The sequence below is a fragment of the Pleurodeles waltl genome, chromosome 10 (assembly GCF_031143425.1).
Source record: "Pleurodeles waltl isolate 20211129_DDA chromosome 10, aPleWal1.hap1.20221129, whole genome shotgun sequence".
Classification (NCBI taxonomy): Eukaryota; Metazoa; Chordata; class Amphibia; order Caudata; family Salamandridae; genus Pleurodeles; species Pleurodeles waltl.
This window is the reverse complement of record NC_090449.1, coordinates 9289481-9308614: the sequence shown is the minus strand read 5'-3', so window position 1 is coordinate 9308614 and position 19134 is coordinate 9289481. Positions and strand designations below refer to the sequence as shown.

Here is a 19134-nt window from a genome sequence, read left to right as displayed (position 1 = left end):
AGTGTCCTGCGGTGCTGTGACAAGGGGGGGAGCCTTTGAGGCTCACCGCCAGGTGTTACAGCTCCTGCCTGGGGGAGGTGTTAGCATCTCCACCCAGTGCAGGCTTTGTTACTGGCCTCAGAGTGACAAAGGCACTCTCCCCATGGGGCCAGCAACATGTCTCTAGTGTGGCAGGCTGCTGGAACCAGTCAGCCTACACAGATAGTCGGTTAAGTTTCAGGGGGCACCTCTAAGGTGCCCTCTGGGGTGTATTTTGCAATAAAATGTACACTGGCATCAGTGTGCATTTATTGTGCTGAGAAGTTTGATACCAAACTTCCCAGTTTTCAGTGTAGCCATTATGGTGCTGTGGAGTTCGTGTTTGACAAACTCCCAGACCATATACTCTTATGGCTACCCTGCACTTACAATGTCTAAGGTTTTGTTTAGACACTGTAGGGGTACCATGCTCATGCACTGGTACCCTCACCTATGGTATAGTGCACCCTGCCTTAGGGCTGTAAGGCCTGCTAGAGGGGTGTCTTACCTATACTGCATAGGTAGTGAGAGGCTGGCATGGCACCCTGAGGGGAGTGCCATGTCGACTTACTCGTTTTGTCCTCACTAGCACACACAAGCTGGCAAGCAGTGTGTCTGTGCTGAGTGAGAGGTCTCCAGGGTGGCATAAGACATGCTGCAGCCCTTAGAGACCTTCCTTGGCATCAGGGCCCTTGGTACTAGAAGTACCAGTTACAAGGGACTTATCTGGATGCCAGGGTCTGCCAATTGTGGATACAAAAGTACAGGTTAGGGAAAGAACACTGGTGCTGGGGCCTGGTTAGCAGGCCTCAGCACACTTTCAATTGTAAACATAGCATCAGCAAAGGCAAAAAGTCAGGGGGCAACCATGCCAAGGAGGCATTTCCTTACACAACTCCATCCTAGACCCCTCACAATCTGGATTCAGACGAAACCACAGCACTGAGACCGCACTCCTCGCCGCCACAGATGACATCAGACAACAAATGGACAACGGCGAAACCTCAGCCCTCATCCACCTCGACCTATCAGCCGCTTTCGACACAGTCTGCCACCGCACCCTGCTAACCCGTCTCCACGAAGCCGGCATCCAAGACAGCCCTAAACTGGATCTCATCCTTCCTCTCCGACAGAACCCAGAGAGTCCGACTCTCACCCTTCCGCTCCAAAGCCACCAACCTCATTTGCGGCGTCCCCCAAGGCTCCTCTCTTAGCCCAACGTTGTTCAACGTCTACATGGCCCCCCTCGCACAACTGGCCCGTCAACACAACCTTAGCATCATCTCCTACGCCGACGACACCCAGCTCGTCCTCTCCCTGACCAAAGATCCGCTCACCGCCAAAACCAACCTCCACGAGGGACTAAAATCCATCGCCGAGTGGATGAGCAACAGCCGCCTGAAGCTCAACTCCGACAAGACGGAAGTCCTCATCCTCGGACGCTCCCCCTCGGCCTGGAACGACTCCTGGTGGCCCACCGCCCTCGGACCCCCACCCACCCCAGCCAGCCACGTACGAAACCTCGGCTTCGTCCTCGACTCTGCTCTCACCATGTCCAAACAGATCAACGCCGTCTCCTCCTCTTGTTTCAACACCCTCCGCATGCTCCGCAGGATCTTCAAGTGGATTCCAACAGGAACCAGGAAGACGGTGACTCAAGCCCTCGTCAGTAGCAGACTTGACTACGGCAACGCACTCTACACGAAAGACATCAAACGACTCCAACGCATCCAGAACGCATCCGCCCGCCTGATCCTCGACATACCCCGCCGATGTCACATCTCCCCCCACCTGAAGGACCTCCACTGGCTCCCTGTGGAAAAAAGGATCACCTTCAAACTCCTCACCCACGCACACAAGGCACTACACAACACCGGACCCACCTACCTGAACACCAGACTCAACTTCTACGTCCCCACATGTCAACTCCGCTCTGCCAACCTCGCCCTCGCCTTCGTCCCCCGAATCCAGCGCAAGACCTCTGGCGGCAGATCCTTCTCCTTCCTCGCCGCCAAGACCTGGAACTCTCTCCCCACCACTCTACGCCAGACCCAGGACCTCCTCACCTTCAAGACATGGCTCTTCGAACGCTAGCAGCACCCTGTTCTTCTGATGAACGAACGCAGAGGAGCCCCCGTGCTCCCACCTATTATTCACATTATCCGTCACAACCGGACATAATGCCCCTTGGCTACACCATCCCCCGCTATATTCGGCCTACCCCCATACTCCTACCAGTGGAACCACGTAATGTACAGTCACCCAACTGCAAGTTACCACTATTCTTGTTGTAGTGTTTGGGCGGTGACCCGTTGTTTAACTGCTCTGATGGTATTGATTGTGTTTTGTTTTTGCCGAAGGTCATGCTATACCCCCGAGTCTTAGCTGGAAAGGGAAGGATAAGGAAATAATGCAGTGTAGGGTGCGCAGGAGGGTAAAGGAAAGGAGAAAAGTCCCAACGCCCATGATATGGCTACATACACAACAATTACTTGGAACGTAAGGGGCATACACACTCCCAAGCGACGCTATGCTATCTACTCCTACCTTAAAAGACACTCAGTTCAACTGGCGCTTCTACAAGAAACACACCTAACAACTCAGGAGATCCCCCGGTTACGCCAGCGCTGGAGAGGGCAGTTATACGCGACAGGCCATTCGGCCTATGCTAGTGGCACGCTGATCTGGGTTAGGGCAGGCACCCCCTTCGCGGCTGAAGAACAGATTATAGACCCGCAGGGTAGATTCGTACTCGTCAAAGGGAAACTGGCGGGTCACACAATTGTATTGGGCTCTATATATGCCCCAAACACAGACCAAACCACCTTCCTACATAGTCTATCACACCACTTAGCAAACTGGAATACAATACCGTGGCTACTGGGGGGAGACTTCAACAGTGTACTAGACGTCGAACTAGACCGCTCCTTCCCACCGCTGCCCACATCCCCAGTGGTAGCTGCCTCACGCGGTCTGACAGAATGGGCACAGCGGTGGCAGCTGGTGGATGTGTGGCGACAGAGACACAGAGAGGAAAGAGTCTACTCCTTCTACTCCGCCCCACACTCCTTGCATGTACGCCTAGATAATATATTCTGCACTGCGAACCTTGCTCCGGTAGTTGTGAGCTCGGAATACATGGGTCGCACACACTCAGACCATAACCCTCTGGTGGCACATGTGATGGGGATCCCCCCACGCGCCCATTTCCACGTGGAAGTTGAGACCAGAGCTCCTAGAGGACCCTGACTTTAGAGCATCATTAGGTACCGCAATTCTGGAATATTTTGAGCAGAACGAAGGCACGGACACCTCGAGGCTGATTGAATGGGATGCATTCAAGACTTTTACTCGAGGGCACTGTCTGGGAGCCCAGTGTAACATGCGACGTTCTATCGAACGCGACCTGACCCGAATAGAGCGGACTTTACCGCAGTCGGAAGACGAAATTACTAACAACCAAATTGGAAAAAGCGAAACCAGCAATAATACGTGCAGAACATCAGACACTACTAGAACGTCTGAGATGTCTTAACTACACTGCGCACTCCGCAAGAACTCATGCATCAGCAGATAAAGCAGGTAAATTACTGGCTTGGCTGATACGTCGGGATTGCGAGAGGAAACCGATAATGGAAATTCGCTCACAAACAGGGGAGTTAGTGTACACGCCCACGGAGATACAGGCCAATTCACAAGACACTATGAGACACTCTACACCTCAAGGACAACCACTGGAGAAGACCCCAGTGCTGGGTTCCTTGGCAGGGTGACACTTCCACACTTGGAGAGTGACCAGATTGAGGCACTTGAGGCACCCCTCGACCTTGAGGAGATTAAAGCCAGTATTCGAGAACTTGCGTCCGGCAGGACACCGGGCCCAGATGGGTTATAGGTCGACTTTTACAAAGCCTTCGCACTACTGCTGGCACCTAAGCTACTTCAAGTATATGAGAACGCTGAACAGGAGGGCCATCTGTCGACCACACAAAGGGAGGCACTACTAATCTCCCTTCCCAAACCCGGAAGAGACCTAACAGACATGAGCTCCTACAGACCGCTGGCAATGCTAAACACCTATTATAAAATATTAGCCAAAACACTAGCGACAAGGCTAGCGCCTAACGTGCCAGAACTAATACACCCCGACCAAAACGGGTTTGTACCGGCCAGAGACACTTCTCATAATATTAGAAGACTATTCCGGGTTATGCAATACACGAGACGTTATTGGCCGAGGGCGGGCTGCCTCGTCCTTGATCTAGAGAAGGCCTTTGACTCACTGGAAGGGCCATTCCTGTTCAGGGTGCTGCAACAGTATGGCTTGGGATCATCGTACATTCGCTGAGTTAAACTATTATACACCAGGCCAATGATAAGGGTGGGACTGGGATCCGAGATATCAGAACCGATCTGAGTGTGTAGAGGTACTAGACAGGGCTGCCCCCTATCACCATTATTATTCTCACTTGCAATGGAGCCCCTGGCAGCAGCCCTGCGTGAGGAAGGAGAAACTTGGGGAATCCCTCTGGGAGACGGCTTACACATAGTGTCATTATACGCTGACGACCTCTTGCTATACTTTCGAGACATTACACAGGTACCACATAGAGCCGGCTCACTCCTACAACACTTCGCATCAATATCAGGTTTGAAGGTCAACTGGTCGAAATCATGCCTCTTCCCATTCGACCCGGGCTTGCCGGACCCGAGACTGGTGCTGGCCGGAAACCCTGTCCCATGGCAACCTAATACATTCAAATATCTGGGTGTCAGAATCTACCATAACGAAGAAGACATATTTGAGGGCAACCTTGTAAGGGCGGTAACCTCGGTCAGGTCCCAAATGGTGTTCTGGAGGACATTGCCACTATCCATGACTGGCAGGATAGCACTCCTAAAAATGGTGGTACTCCCACGGCTTCTGTACTTTTTCTCTAACCTCCCACACTACGTCCCCCCCCAGTTTCTTCAGGACACTAGAGACCGGGCTAAGGGAATTTATATGGAACGGCAGCCGCTGTAGGGTCGCCCTTAAAAAACTGTACCTACCGCCTGATCAAGGTGGGCTTGCAGTCCCCAACCTAGAACAATACTTTCTGGCAGCTCAACTCCAGTGGGTGTCTAGATGGCTAGCTGGTGTGCACCTCACAGACACAGCAACAGAGGGAGGGCCACGCCTACTCCCAACAAATACAGCATTTATTCCACCCGCTCACATGCACACAGACCCCACGGCAACTGTTTCTAAAAACAGCTCATAAATGCTTCCGTAGATCGCTCTACCTCACGAGATCAATAGTCCCATTTGCGCCTGCCTTGGCACTGGTGGGTACTCCAAGGGGTCCTAGGATCACGTCCTACTCCGAACTGCGTGCATGGCACGAATTAGAAATACATACACTGGGTGACATTTATGAAGAAAACCAACTGCTGCCGTTCGCTAGACTCTGTAAAATGGGACTCCCGCCTGGTCAATTCCTATTGTACTGCTCACTGGTGAGGGCACTGAACTCCAAATGGGGAGAAATCACTACAGCTCCACCTACCCACCTACTGGTCCAATACCTACAAGTGGTGGGCCGCGGCCAACACCATATCAGCTGGCTAGCGGACGCCCTGAGAATCCAAACTGCCTCCGACAATGATGCACTGCGTGTAGCATGGGAAATGGACACAGGCGATCCCATTGCAATTCTGCGATGGAGATCTGCCATCTCAAGTCATCTCAACATACCACGTAACGCGCGATTCAGACTAATCCAATATTATATAGTGAACAGAGCCTATCTCACACCTGCACGAATAAACAAATACTTTGCTCGTCAGGACGCGGCCTGCCCCAGATGCCATGAGATTGGGGCGGATATGCTGCACAGGCTGTGGTCATGTCCCAGCCTGAACGCCTATTGGAGGGCGGTAATTGACAACTTATCGAACTGTATAACACAACACATACCATTCACATGGGAAACATGTATTCTGGGACTATTCCCAAGAGATAAACAACACAGAGCAGAGACGCGATTCATAGATCTAGGACTCATTGTTGCGAAACGACTAGTGACCTGAAAGTGGAAGTCCCCAGACCCCCCTGCCGATACAGGCCTGGAGACGCTTGTTTGAGGTGTGGGCGGGCGCGGAGAGTTTAGCACTTACACGGGAAGAAACTCTGGGACTACGACAATTCCCGATCTCCACCTGTTGGAATGGGTTCTTACTACAGCTAAATAACACGGAAGCACATTCGATGGAAGAGGGGTTCGACTGAGGCGAACCAGTATTTAGGAGTGAGAAAACCACACTATATAGGAAGACAGAGTGTAGAACATTACTGGGCACACCATGGCATTGAGGAAGTAGAAAACAGCATGCGCTAAACCTGCCACATGACCTACCCCCTCACCTGCAAACAGAACTGTCACAATAGACCCACAACCTGACATGAACCAGCTAAGCCTGAAATAATCACATAGATTTTGATCTCGGCACACAAAGTTATTATAGAAGTTTTTCTTTTTTTTCCTTTTCCTTTTCTATTTCCTGTTTTTTTGTTAAGGTTAACCAATATAAAAATCATATTATCTGCTTTTATCCTCCTTCAACCAATAGCAATAGCTGGACATTTCAGACAGTAAAAATGGTATCCCAATAAAAATTGCAACTACATTGAAAAACTGAATAACCACAAAAGAACTATGTAACAAATGTAATATAACCATGTTGCCACCACTCCAATATCGCTTAACAATGTGAATACCGCAGATTAAGATATGTTATACTGAAACGAACCCCAACTAAGACGAAATGTAAAGCTTTAACAAAATTTAATAAAACAGATTTATGAAGAAAAAAACCCATTAATATGCAATTTTATATATTAACATATAAACATATATATTCACTTAAAAAATCAAAAGTTCCAGGGACGTTAAAGTGAGGCTTACATTTTAAATGTACAAAACCATAGAAATTCCCCTCTTATAGTTGGATTAATCTCAAGTAACTATAACACGTGCCCTAAGGTAACTATAACTTGTGCCCCCACCATGCACAGTTTTTTTGTGAAAACTTTTGCTGCAAATATTACATTGATATTATCAAAGATGTCACGAGTGCTTTAATTTGTGGGTAATTAGCAGTGCATGGCGAGGGCGCGAGTTATGGTTTCCTTGGAGCATGAGTTATAGTCACTTGAGATAATTCTATCTAGAACAGGTGACTTTCTGTGGTTTTGTACGTTTCAAATGCGACCCTGACTATAACGTCCCTGTAACCTTTAGTTTTTGTAAGTGAATTTCTGTGGTTTTGTACGTTCCAAGTGTGACCCTGACTATAACGTCCCTGTAACCTCTAGTTTTTTAAGTGAATTTCTGTGGTTTTTAAATTCTATTTCCTAACTGCAGTGTCCCTGAAACCTTAGTTTTTTTCAATGAATTTCTTTTTTTTTTAATGTATAGTCATTTTCATTACTACATGTTGATCCAACCACCAACGCGCATGGACTTCGGCTGTGCACGGTGGCAGTTGGCCACAGAGCCTGGCCTTTAGATTCCTCACTGATCCTCCATCCTCCCCGTTCTTTGCAGTGGACTCATCAAGTAGATTTAATAAAATTACAATGTAGAGATCTGCACATTGTTCCAGTCCGATTATGAAGGCTCTGCGTCTGTAAGTGGGGGTGGAAAGAAGGTGGCGAATATGTAGTAGCCCTGTTGTCGCATACTGGGCAGGACAGACCTGAAGCAGAGCCGCACAATGCCACATATTGGCTTGTGAGCGAATTGCTGTTGAAAACTCTTTGGATCCAGTCTAGCCCCTGTGGGTATTCACAAAGTGAGGAATCTGTGGTACAATAGTCTTTATCAAAAAAGGCATTACCAAAGTTAAGTATCTTGTTCACTACGTCTACTTCTTTGTGTTTCCGGGTCTAGTATTGATAAACTTTGAGTTTCTACAATTCACTGTTATTTTCCGGTGTTTGTCTTCCAGGGTGAGATTAAAATCCCAGTATGCATAGAGGATGAGTGTAACATGGAGCTCCCACCGGCCACTATTCTGTTCCGAAATGCCCGCCAGTATGTGTATGGCGTTCTCTTCAGCTTGGCAGAAACCCAGAGAAGATTAGAGCGATTGGCAATGCGCAGGCGGATCCCAGTGGAAGGTGAGCATTCTCTTGCGATCTGATGATTTTCGTATTCTCTTTCAGAGTGTGTTCTTCTGTATTCATAATAAATGGAATATCTCTGTCTTTTCTGAGTGGTCCGAACACTTTTTAAAAGAACACTTTTTTTTTTTTTTTTGTTGGGTGGGTTTACCCACCCAACAAATTACTGCATGTACTATCTGAAAACAGACTTGAGTAGTCAAATTAAAGTTCAGGCACAATTTTTGTTTGTCCAATTAAGTCCGATATATATGGTAATACAAGTTACAACACATATTACAGTTCAGAATTGTGCCGTTAGCAACTCCCTCCCCACAATTTTGCCCCGGGTAAGTTTTGGCAAGTTGAACTTGCTGATGATTAGAGAGGAGACAAGCGCTATCAATATTGTATTGGGTGATCTTTAGCACACGTTAATTCTGATCCCTGCAGTGTAAAATTTATTGCCTGCAATACATATTTGCACAGTTTTGTGGGCCAAGCTTAATTAGTGCACAAATCTGTCTAACATATCAGTGGCGTCTATTGTTGGAGAGGTTTAAACCCCTGAAGCGTTGAATCTATCATTGCATTGTGAGAATGTCATGTTATTTCTAAGTTGTGACATGATCTGTTGGGAATAGCCTGGTGAGGAGGGCTTTGTCACTCTACTTTCCACAGTTGGGCCTGCTCTGTAACTGCTGGCTATTGTGGTAATTGATTGTTTTTGCTTCCTTGTCAGAACGACCGCTCAGTGGAAGTATTTTGGAGATGCAGATGAAACTGTAGGTAATGGCTTTGATTGCTGTTGACTTGTGAGAATGTAGGTGTGTGCTTCTTGGTCCATCTTTATGTAGTGCACAACTGCAGCTCGGGGTTAGATTCAGTTGTGACTTAAGGAGGTCTGATCAGGACGCAGCCAGTATATGCTGAGGCGGCCGCCGCCGCAGCCACGACCCTAGCAATGACAAGAAAGATTTGGTGGACGAGGCATAGCTTAGGTGTGGTGGGTTTTGAAAAAACACTATTCTGACAGTGGCATTTTGAAGCATGCTGTAAGTTTTATTTGGAGGAGAAAGTGCTTGGCAAGTTGGTTTATTTTAAAGCGTATCAGTATGGGCTTTTGGGGGTTTCAGATCCCCCCAAAGATAGGTGGGTACATTAGTGTCCCATGTAGTAAACATCCCACATTTGGCCAGTAAAATTGGTCAAATCATGATCAGAGTTATAGACAGCCTTACAAAGGCTTTGGACGTTCTTCTGCAGTAGACTTTAGTCACAAGCTCTAACATGGGAAACACCAAGGCACAAACTCTTTGGTCATACTTATTAAAACGGCAAACAATTTACGTATCATTTTCCAAGCAATCTACATATATCCGCACTCATCTAAGGATTGTTTGAAAAAAATGAGGCCAGGGACCAATAAGTACATCCAGCCAGTAAGAGTCATTACATTTCATAGTAAACAAGCTAGTACTTTAAGGAATCCAAGAGTACAATGTTTTAAACCAATTTTAACCAAACGCTTCAGTGTACACTCAATATTGTTTCGTATCAGTTTAATGCTTAACCTGACCATGATAGGCAAAACATATTTAGAATCAATACACATTACTGCCAGCTCCTTGCTGTGGGTGGCAATGTGAGTGACAGTACTCGATCAGTAACCGTCAATGAATAGGTCTGTAAAGATCCCAAGCTGTCCTGATTATTTCAAGTCTTAACAGCTCCATAAATCTATGCCAGTACCATTTAGAAACCCCATTATTATTCAGAATAAAAGTGTTGAGAATAAAGAATTCATAAAATACTATTAAAAATATATATTTGGGAATGTTATAATCAGATCTGATTTTCAGTTTATGAAAATACAAACATTTTACCATCTAATTCAAGCTTTTCATTTTAGAAAAGTTTCCTCCAAAACAAAATTTATTAGCACATAAAAAATGTATTTTCACAGTTGAATACCATTTTGTAATTTTTTTAACGTTTGTAGTAAAGCACCATTTTTGGCATGTTTAGCCCCCCACTTTTTGTCTGGTACCAGAGGTAATTTTGACTATTAGTGCACTGCGTCCCTGCTAACCAGGTCTCCAGTGCCAGAGCTCTTTCCCAAGACTGCACAGTTGTTTTGCACAATTGGCACACTCCTTAGCACCCACTGCAAGTTCCTAGTAAATGGTACCTCTGGTACCTATGGCCTGAGGTATTAAGGAAGGTCCCCGAGGGCTGCAGCACCAATTGTGCCACCCCCAGGGACCCCCCACCAAACCCACGCTGTGCTGCCATTGCAGACTGTGTGTGTTGGTGTAGGTAAAATTGAAAACACAACTTGTCACACACCCCTGTGTGCTAGGTCCCCTATCACTGCATGTGCCAGGTGTAAGTCATCCCTAAGTCAGGGTGCATCCTGACACCTGAGGGCATATGCACATGAGCAAATATGCCCCTGCTATGTCTCTGTTGATTTTCAGACATAGTAAGTGAACAGGGAAACCATTTTAAATGCATGTGCTGGACACTGGTCACTATGTTTGGTATCAAACATCTCAGATTAATAAACCCTCACTTATGCCAGTGAGGGATTTAATAATAACTGCACCCAGAGGGTACTTTAGAGGTGTCCCATGAAAACCTATCAGCTACTAGTGTGTGACTGACTGGTCCTGACCAGTTCAGCCACCTTAGACACGTTTCGGGCCTCCCAAGGTGAGAGCCAGCGCTCTTGAGGGCCAGATACAAAAACATGAACTGGGTGGGGATGTTAGCACCTCGTCCATGCAAGATGGACTTTTCAGAGCGGGGAGCTTCAAAGTCCCAGCCGCCTTTGAAATGCAACCCAGGTATCTCCAGATGGCAGAGAGGACCACCCCCCCCCCTGTCCTGACCCCACTTTTGGCGACAGAACAGGCCGGAAAACTAGTCCGATTAGGAAGTGCTCCCACTCATGCCAGTCTCACCCCTAAGGTGGACGAGCCGAAGTGGACACTACTTTTTAATTTCCTCCAGTTAGGCCACTAGGGTTAAGATTATGCCCAGTTCCCCACAGAAGTTGTCATAGAAAGTGTGTAGTCACCCTGAAGTTGGTCAGCCCATTGGCTACCACATGTCACTGCCTGTAATGCCCATAAATTGAATGTTTAGGAGGTACCCCTGAACATAGAACTCAGATCCTGATGAGGTAAGAAGAAAATGACAGAAGAGTCGCATCTACAGAAGAGGAGGTGAAAAAGAAGCAGCTGACCTGGTACAAACCCCTTCAGCCTCCCTTCTGACCTCCACGGACTCTGCCTAAAAAGATGACTCGTCCTGCAACTGCACCTCCATAAACCCAGGCAAATTGTCTACCCACCACAAAGACTCAAGACTTCCATGAGCAGCAGATCTGCTCTGCAACAAAGTCTCAAAGAGCTCTGCAGCCTCTAGAACAGCAAAGACCCGACACCCGAAGTGACTACTACACCTGACGTGCACGACCAGGGGTGAAGTCAACCAATGGTGCAAGCAAGGTTCCCCAGCTAACCAGAGTGCGAGTCCATCGTGGTCTCACCGATCTTGAAGTGGGAGTCCCACGGTATATAGAAAGCAATAAATAGAGATTTTTTTTCATTTTTTTTTTCATTGAAGTCAATAGGAAAAAACACATTCAATTGTACAACTATCAGCCTCATTAGAAAAAGCCCAAACTTCAGCCAATCAGGCGAGACCACCCCTTTAGAATCCTCAGCACAGAGGCTCAGTCTCTCAGATTTCTCCGCACTAGTGATTACAGGGAAGCAAAAGAGGTGAGCCCCTCTGGGGAGGAGGGTGGGTCGCATGTGAATCTATGAAAGATACCAATACTGGAGAACCACAGTTACAGGTAAGTAACTTATTTTCTTCTCCAGTATTGGGGTAATTTTCATAGATTCACATGCTTGAATCAGAGTAGTCAGCAGTAGGAAAGATGGTTGAGTTCTGAAATGCCAGAAGCATGCCTGTGTAGAATTTATCCTATATGGACTTATATAGGTAATTAACATTTGCAAATCAACCCTCTAAAAGATTATATACATGAATATATGTATATATCTACACATAGATCTATTTACATGAAAATATAAGTTCGATGGCATCTGTCGCTGTAGATACACATGTTCTGCATAGCTCGCCATCTGGTGTTGGGTCGGAGTTCTGGCAATACGTAGAGGATGGAGGGTAAAAGGTTATTGGCTCACCTTATGCAAATAAATTACGTAACACTGCTTGTCCTACCGCGGCATCCATTCTGTCCGTAGCTTCCAGGCAGTAGTGCTGGGTAAAGGTGTGAGCACGTGTCCACGTTGCCGCTCTGCAGATCTGGCTCAGAGGGACTCCTGCGAATAGAGCTGCCGAAGTGGATACCGCTCTAGTGGAGTGCGCTCTGACACTGGATGATAACGGTTTCCCTGCCAACTGGTGGCATAGCTGTATGGCAGAAGAGATCCAGCGCGCTATGGTCTGCTTAGTAACGGCTTTGCCTTTATTGATCCGTCCATAACTAATAAACAGTTGCTCAGATTTACGGAAATTGCTAGTCCTTTGTATATAGAATTTTAAACATCGTTTAATGTCCAGAGAATGTAATGCACGCTCCGCTGCAGTTTGCGGATTTGGAAAAAATGTTCTCAGAACCACCGGCTCATTCAGATGAAAAGACAATGGAACCTTAGGTATAAATTTTGGATTAGTTCTCAGAATGACCACCTCTGGTTTGAATTGTATGAAAGGTGGAGAGATTGTGAAGGCTTGGATATCGCTAACCCTCTTCGCTGATGTCAAGGCCAGAAGGAGGGCTGTTTTAAAAGAAATTAATTTGAGGTCTACCTTATGAATGGGTTCAAACGGATGCTTCATTAACTGGGATAGCACAATATTCAAATGCCACTGAGGTGAAGGACGGTGAATCGGCGGAAACATCCTGAACAAACCCTTAAGAAATTGTTTTATTATTCTGGATGACCATAAAGAAGGTGACTGAGACGTTCGTCGGAAACGGGATATGGCAGCCAGGTGCACTCTAATAGACGAATGCGAAAGGCCGGATTTAGCTAAATGCAATAGATATGGCAGAATCTGTTCAGGAGAGGACTTTAGAGGATGAACGTTGGAAGTTGAGCACCATGTGCAAAATCTCTTCCACTTGAACTTATATGTCCTGTTTGTAGACTGAGCCCTGGCACAGGCAAGTACCTCCCTGCAATCTGGAGGAATATCTAGGCCGTCGAATTCATAGAATTCAGGAGCCAGGCTGATGAACGAAGAGACGTCGGGTTGGGATGACGGATCTGACCCTGATTCGTTGTTAGCAAATCCGGTAGTGTCTTCAGTCGAATGTGAGGCTGCTCCGAGAGTAATAGGAGTTCTGTGAACCAAAACTGGCGTGGCCGGATTTGCTAACAACCAAAGTGAGCCAATAACCTTTTACCCTCCATCCTCTACGTATTGCCAGAATGATATTTTCATGTAAATAGATCTATGTGTAGATATATATATATATATATATATATATTCATGTATGTAATCTTTTAGAGGGTTGATTTGCAAATGTTAATTACCTATATAAGTCCATATAGGATAAATTATACACAGGCATGCTTCTGGCATTTCAGAACTCAACCATCTTTCCTACTGCTGACTACTTTGATTCAAGCATGTGAATCTATGAAAGATACCCCAATACTGGAGAAGAAAATAAGTTACTTACCTGTAACTGTGGTTCTCCAGTATTGGTATCTTTCATAGATTCACATGCGACCCACCCTCCTCCCCAGAGGGGCTCACCTCTTTTGCTTTCCTGTAATCACTAGTGCAGAGAAATCGGAGAGACTGAGCCTCTGTGCTGAGGATTCTAAAGGGGTGGTCTCGCCTGATTGGCTGAAGTTTGGGCTTTTTCTAATGAGGCTGATAGTTGTACAATTGAATGTGTTTTTTCCTATTGACTTCAATGAAAAAAAAAAAAAAAAAATTCTCTATTTATTGCTTTCTATATACCGTGGGACTCCCAATTCGACGACGGGGAATGATTCAAGCATGTGAATCTATGAAAGATACCAATACTGGAGAACCACAGTTACAGGTAAGTAACTTATTTTCTTAGTACCTTTTTAAAATCCAATGTTGAATGTAATTTTTGGATTTGTTTTTTTTAAGTTAATTGTACTTTGGTAGTGTATTTTTATTTGAATACTTTTATGGTTTTTATTAACTGAATACAGTATTCCTGAATGAGTACATTAGGAGCATTAGTATAAGTGCTGTTAATATTGAATGTTCTGTTTAGGTTTCTTTCAGTTAGGTGATGTCTCCTTTGTAGTTGTCTGCCAAAATCTTGGCATGCTTCTTTTTATAACGAAAAATTGTATTGTAGGAAAGTACACTTTTTTCGGCATGGTTACCTCCAATTTTTCCCTGCTATCAATATGCTTAGACTGTCTTCACTGGGATCCTAAGAACCAGGACCCCAGTGATTTGCTCTATTCCTCTAAATTTGGTTGCCTAGGACTTTTGTGCACTCCACAATTGACATACTGGAGTCTCCTTATAAGTCTCTAGAATATGGTACTTAGAAAACCAGGGCATTGGAACACCAGGGGTCACCCATTGGCTACCGCATGTATTATGACACCCATGGGAGTCCATGCAAAGGTTATCTGCAGGCCTGCCGTTGCAGCCTGTGTGCAAAGGTGCATGCACCCTTTCACCACAGGTCACTGCACTAGATCACTGTAAGTCACCCCCATGGTAGGCCCTCCTAACCCAGAGGACAGGGTACAGGTCCCTGTGTGTGAGGGCACCCCTGCATGAGCAGAGATGCCCCTACGAACTCCAGTTCCATTGCACTGGACTTTGTAAGTGCGGGGAAGCCATTTTACCCGTGTACTGGACATAGGTCACTATCTGTGTCCAGCTAGCTACATAATGGTAACTCCAAACATGGGCATGTTTGGTATCAAACATGTCGAAATCATACCTTCAATACTGTTGTCAGTATTGGCTGTATGATTCCATGCACTCTGGGGGCTCCCTAGAGGAACTTCTGCCCCCCAGTTTTGCTCCTACCAGTCTTCTAGGGTTTTCCAGGAAGCCCAGGCTGCTCCCACCCCTCAGACAGGTTTCTGCCCTCCTGCTGCTTGACCAGTTCAAGCAAGGGAAGGCAGAACAAAGGATTTCCTGTGGGAGAGGGAAGCAAAACCCTCTCCCTTGGAAATAGGTGTTACAAGGTTTGGGAGGCTTAACCTCCCCAAACCACCGGTTTGTTTTGAAGGACCCATTTTGTGCCCTCCTTGCATAAACTGGTTTGCACCAGTCCAGGGACCCCCGGTCCCTGCTCTGGCGTGAAATTGTACAAAGGAAAGGGGAGTGACCACTCCCCTGTCCACCACCACCATTGGGGTGGTGCCCAGAGCTCCTCCTGGTGGCCACTTGATTCTGCCATCTTGAAACCAAGATGTGCAGAGTCCCCTGGGAGCATCTGAGTAGGCAGGTGATGCCAGAGGACCCTCCTGATAGGTGGTCACTGTGCAAGATGACCAAACCCCCATTTAGGGCTACATAGGGACTCCCTTTCAGGTGGGTCCCCATATTCGATGTGCAAGACTCCACGAGGACTCCTCTGCATTGTCTGCTTCTGCTCCTGGCCACTGGAACCGCTGCTGGACACATCAGGAACCGACAAGACTGCAACTTTCGAGACAACCTCGCCTTGCAACATTGTTTCCCTGGCTCCTTCCAGCAACCACAACATTTCCCCGGCTGTGCATACTATGAGGTCGGCAAGACTTCAGCTGCACTAGGAAACCAAAAGGAATCTCCCTTGGAGGGAAGGAGTCACTCCCCTGCATCTGCAGGCACCTACAGCAATGAAATCCGGCTTCATGGATCTGCTCTCTGGAACCTCGTGGATCCTGCACTAAAGGTGGTGGCCTCCAGCACTTCATCCTGCCAAGAACAGTCTCCTCTCTGTTGCTCCAGCGAAGTATGACTCCTCTCCAGGTATGCCGATTGGGCCTCAATGCAACTTACTGTGCCTGCTGCCAGTCGGGTTGCCTGTGGGGGCTGCAAATACTTCTGCTGGCTCTCCTGGCTGCAGAGGGTCAGCCCGGACTCCCCTCCCAAGGTCGAGTCCCCCTGGATCTTGCTTGTCCTCTTCGGCCTTGCAACTCTTTTTTTTGTCTTGTGTTTGCTAAGGCTTGTTGGTGCTGCTCCTCAACCACTGACCAATTGCGACCCGACGAACGACATGGGACACCATCTGCACCGCCCCAAGGACTCTTCTCAGCACTCCATTGTGGGTTGCACTCTGTCCCCTTCTTTTGCAGTTCCTCTTCTTCTTCCAGAATCCACCTTTGGTTTCTTCTAGGCTGGTCCTGTTCTTGCACAATCCAATTTAAGCCCTCTTGTTAATCCTTGGAAAGACCAGGTACTTACCTCCTGATAGTTGGGGGTCACTCAAGTACTCACCTCTTGGGGACTCTAGTTCTTCTAGCTCCGCTCTAACTTCTTCATACCCCTGGGTGGGGGACTTCACATAGTATTGCACAAGTTTAGTATATGGATTGGTCCTCCCCTAGGGTCCTAACTATTTTTCACTAACTCTTGCCAATGCTTGTTGTTTCTTGTGGCAATTCCTAATGATTACTGTGTGTGTGTGTTTTTATATATTTGTATGTTCGATGCCATGTGTAGCTGCAGATACACATGCTATGCACTATTCCGCCATCTAGTGTTGGGCTCGGAGTGTTGCAAGTTGTTGTTTTTTTTCCTTCGAAGATGTATTTTCTGAGTCACGGGATCGAGTGACTACTCCTCTCGTCATACTGCGCATGGGCATCAACGTTGTTAGATTGTTTTCTTCCCGCTGTCAGGTTCGGACGTGTTTCCTCTCACTCTGAGAATTTGAATCGGAAACTTTAGATAACTTCCTTGACCATCAGTATTGTTTCAATTGCGTTTCCACCTAGACTCGAACCGATAGTACCATCAAAAACTAAATTTCGCCCTTCTGGACGCGTGCACCCGCATCGGGCCTACCACATCAAAGCCTAATGGATCGGACTCCAGTTCTATTTTGTCCCCGATACCACGCAAAATTTCCATACACAGACCAACACCTTGTATGTAATCTGTGTCTTTCCCCCAATTACAGAGAAGAGGATTGCAAGGCCTGTTGATCGTTTCAATCCAAAAAGACCCTGCGTAATGGGAGAGCCAGGAGACTGGAAATAGCGTCGAAGAGTACCGAACATATCGACACCATGGAGAAAGAACAGGTGCAGACGGCAGTTTCCATCAGAGGCACCGACTCTGAAGAAGACCTGAAGGAAGATAGACTCATTACTGCTGGTCAGCACGTGAGTACAACTGCACCTATGCCCACTCATAAAAACCCCTCAAAGGCCTTGGGTGCACCACTGCCAGAGAGCCACGGTTCGACCCAAAAGAAGATTCTCGTCGACTGACCTTCAGGTTTGGCACCGAAAAAGGCCACTTCTCTGTCGATACCGGAGTTGAGCAAGTCCACCAAAAGCTCAACTTCCGAACACAGAGTCGGCGTCTCCACTCTTCGAATTCGAAGCCTCGACGTCCTGCTTCGGAGCCGAAACAACCAGCGGTATTTTCGGGCCTGAAAAAACTATCCTCTTCAGAAAAAGAAAAGTTTTCTTATTCGCGAGAACAAGGATTTTCGAGCCATCTTAAGCAGTGCTCAAAATCACTTGACGAACAGTCATATAGACCATCTGATTATGTTTCTGAGGACACAGAGTTTCAACCCATCCTTGAAATCATGGATGAGAGACAATGAAGGATTCATATCCAAGAAGAGACTGGCAGAATAATTACTGCACCTCCTCTACAGACCAAGAGAAAGTTGGCTTTTCAAGAACATTTAGATACTACTCCACCACCAGCAAAGATTTTTAAACAGGAAGGAGAAGCCATTACCTATGCATACTTCTCCCCCTCATTGACCACAACTTTCTTTTTTGCCACCACCCACTAGCCCACCACCTTTGCCTTCAACAACTCATTCACAATATTCTCATGGGGATACGGTTGATCCTTGGGATTTCTATGATCCGGATCCTATTCCTGCCAATGACCTGTACTTAAACCCTTCAAAACCTTCTCCTCCAGAAGAAACTACTGCATACACGCAGGTTATTTCTAGGGCAGCAGCGTACTATGGGGTGCTTATGCACAGTGAACCTTTGGAAGAGGATTTTCTTTTTAACACCTTATCCTCCCCACACTCAAGATATCAGTGCCTCCCCATGCTACCTGCCACGATTAAGCATACGGATGAGATATTCAGTGAGCCGGTCAAAGCTAGGGTTTTAACACCATGCATTGGCAAAAAATATAAGCCTGCACCTACAGACCTGCTTACATTACCCACCAAGTACCTCCAGACTCGGTGGTTGTGAGTGCCACCAGAAAGAGGGCTAATAGCCAGTCGTCAGGGGATGCTCAAGGGGTGCTCCTACCCCTGACAGAGAGTAGGAAATTCAATGCTGCTGGCAAGAGGGTAGCGACACAAACTGCTAACCAATGGCAAATTGCAAACTCGCAAGCCTTGCTAGCAAGGTATGATAGAGCCCACTGGAATGAGATGAAGGAACTCCTACAGCACCTGCCAACACCAAAAAAGAGCTCAACAGATTGTTGAGGACGGTCAGGCCATAAGTAACAACCAAATACGGTCTGCCCTTGATGCTGCAGATACAGCAGCTAGAAGCATGAATACTGCTGTCACCATACGCAGACACACATGGCTATGTTCCTCTTGATTCAAGCCAGAAATACAGCAGGCAGTGCTGAATATGCCTTTCAATAAAAAACACCTGTCTGGTCCTGAGGTTGACACTGCCATAGAAAAACTCAGGAAGGACTCGGACACTGCCAAAGCAATAGGAGCCTTATATACAACATCTTATAGAGGCTCC

The 19134-nt window shown here is 46.8% G+C and overlaps 1 protein-coding gene across 2 annotated transcripts in view; it reads left to right on the top strand.

The window, feature by feature from the left end:
* FAM120C (family with sequence similarity 120 member C) overlaps nucleotides 1-19134 on the top strand; it is a 564585-nt gene that overhangs the window by 233735 nt on the left and 311716 nt on the right. For both annotated transcript variants that reach the window (XM_069209344.1, XM_069209345.1), the window contains exon 9: nucleotides 8011-8182. In XM_069209344.1, the coding sequence (XP_069065445.1) occupies nucleotides 8011-8182 (172 nt within the window). The remainder of the gene's footprint in view (nucleotides 1-8010; nucleotides 8183-19134) is intronic.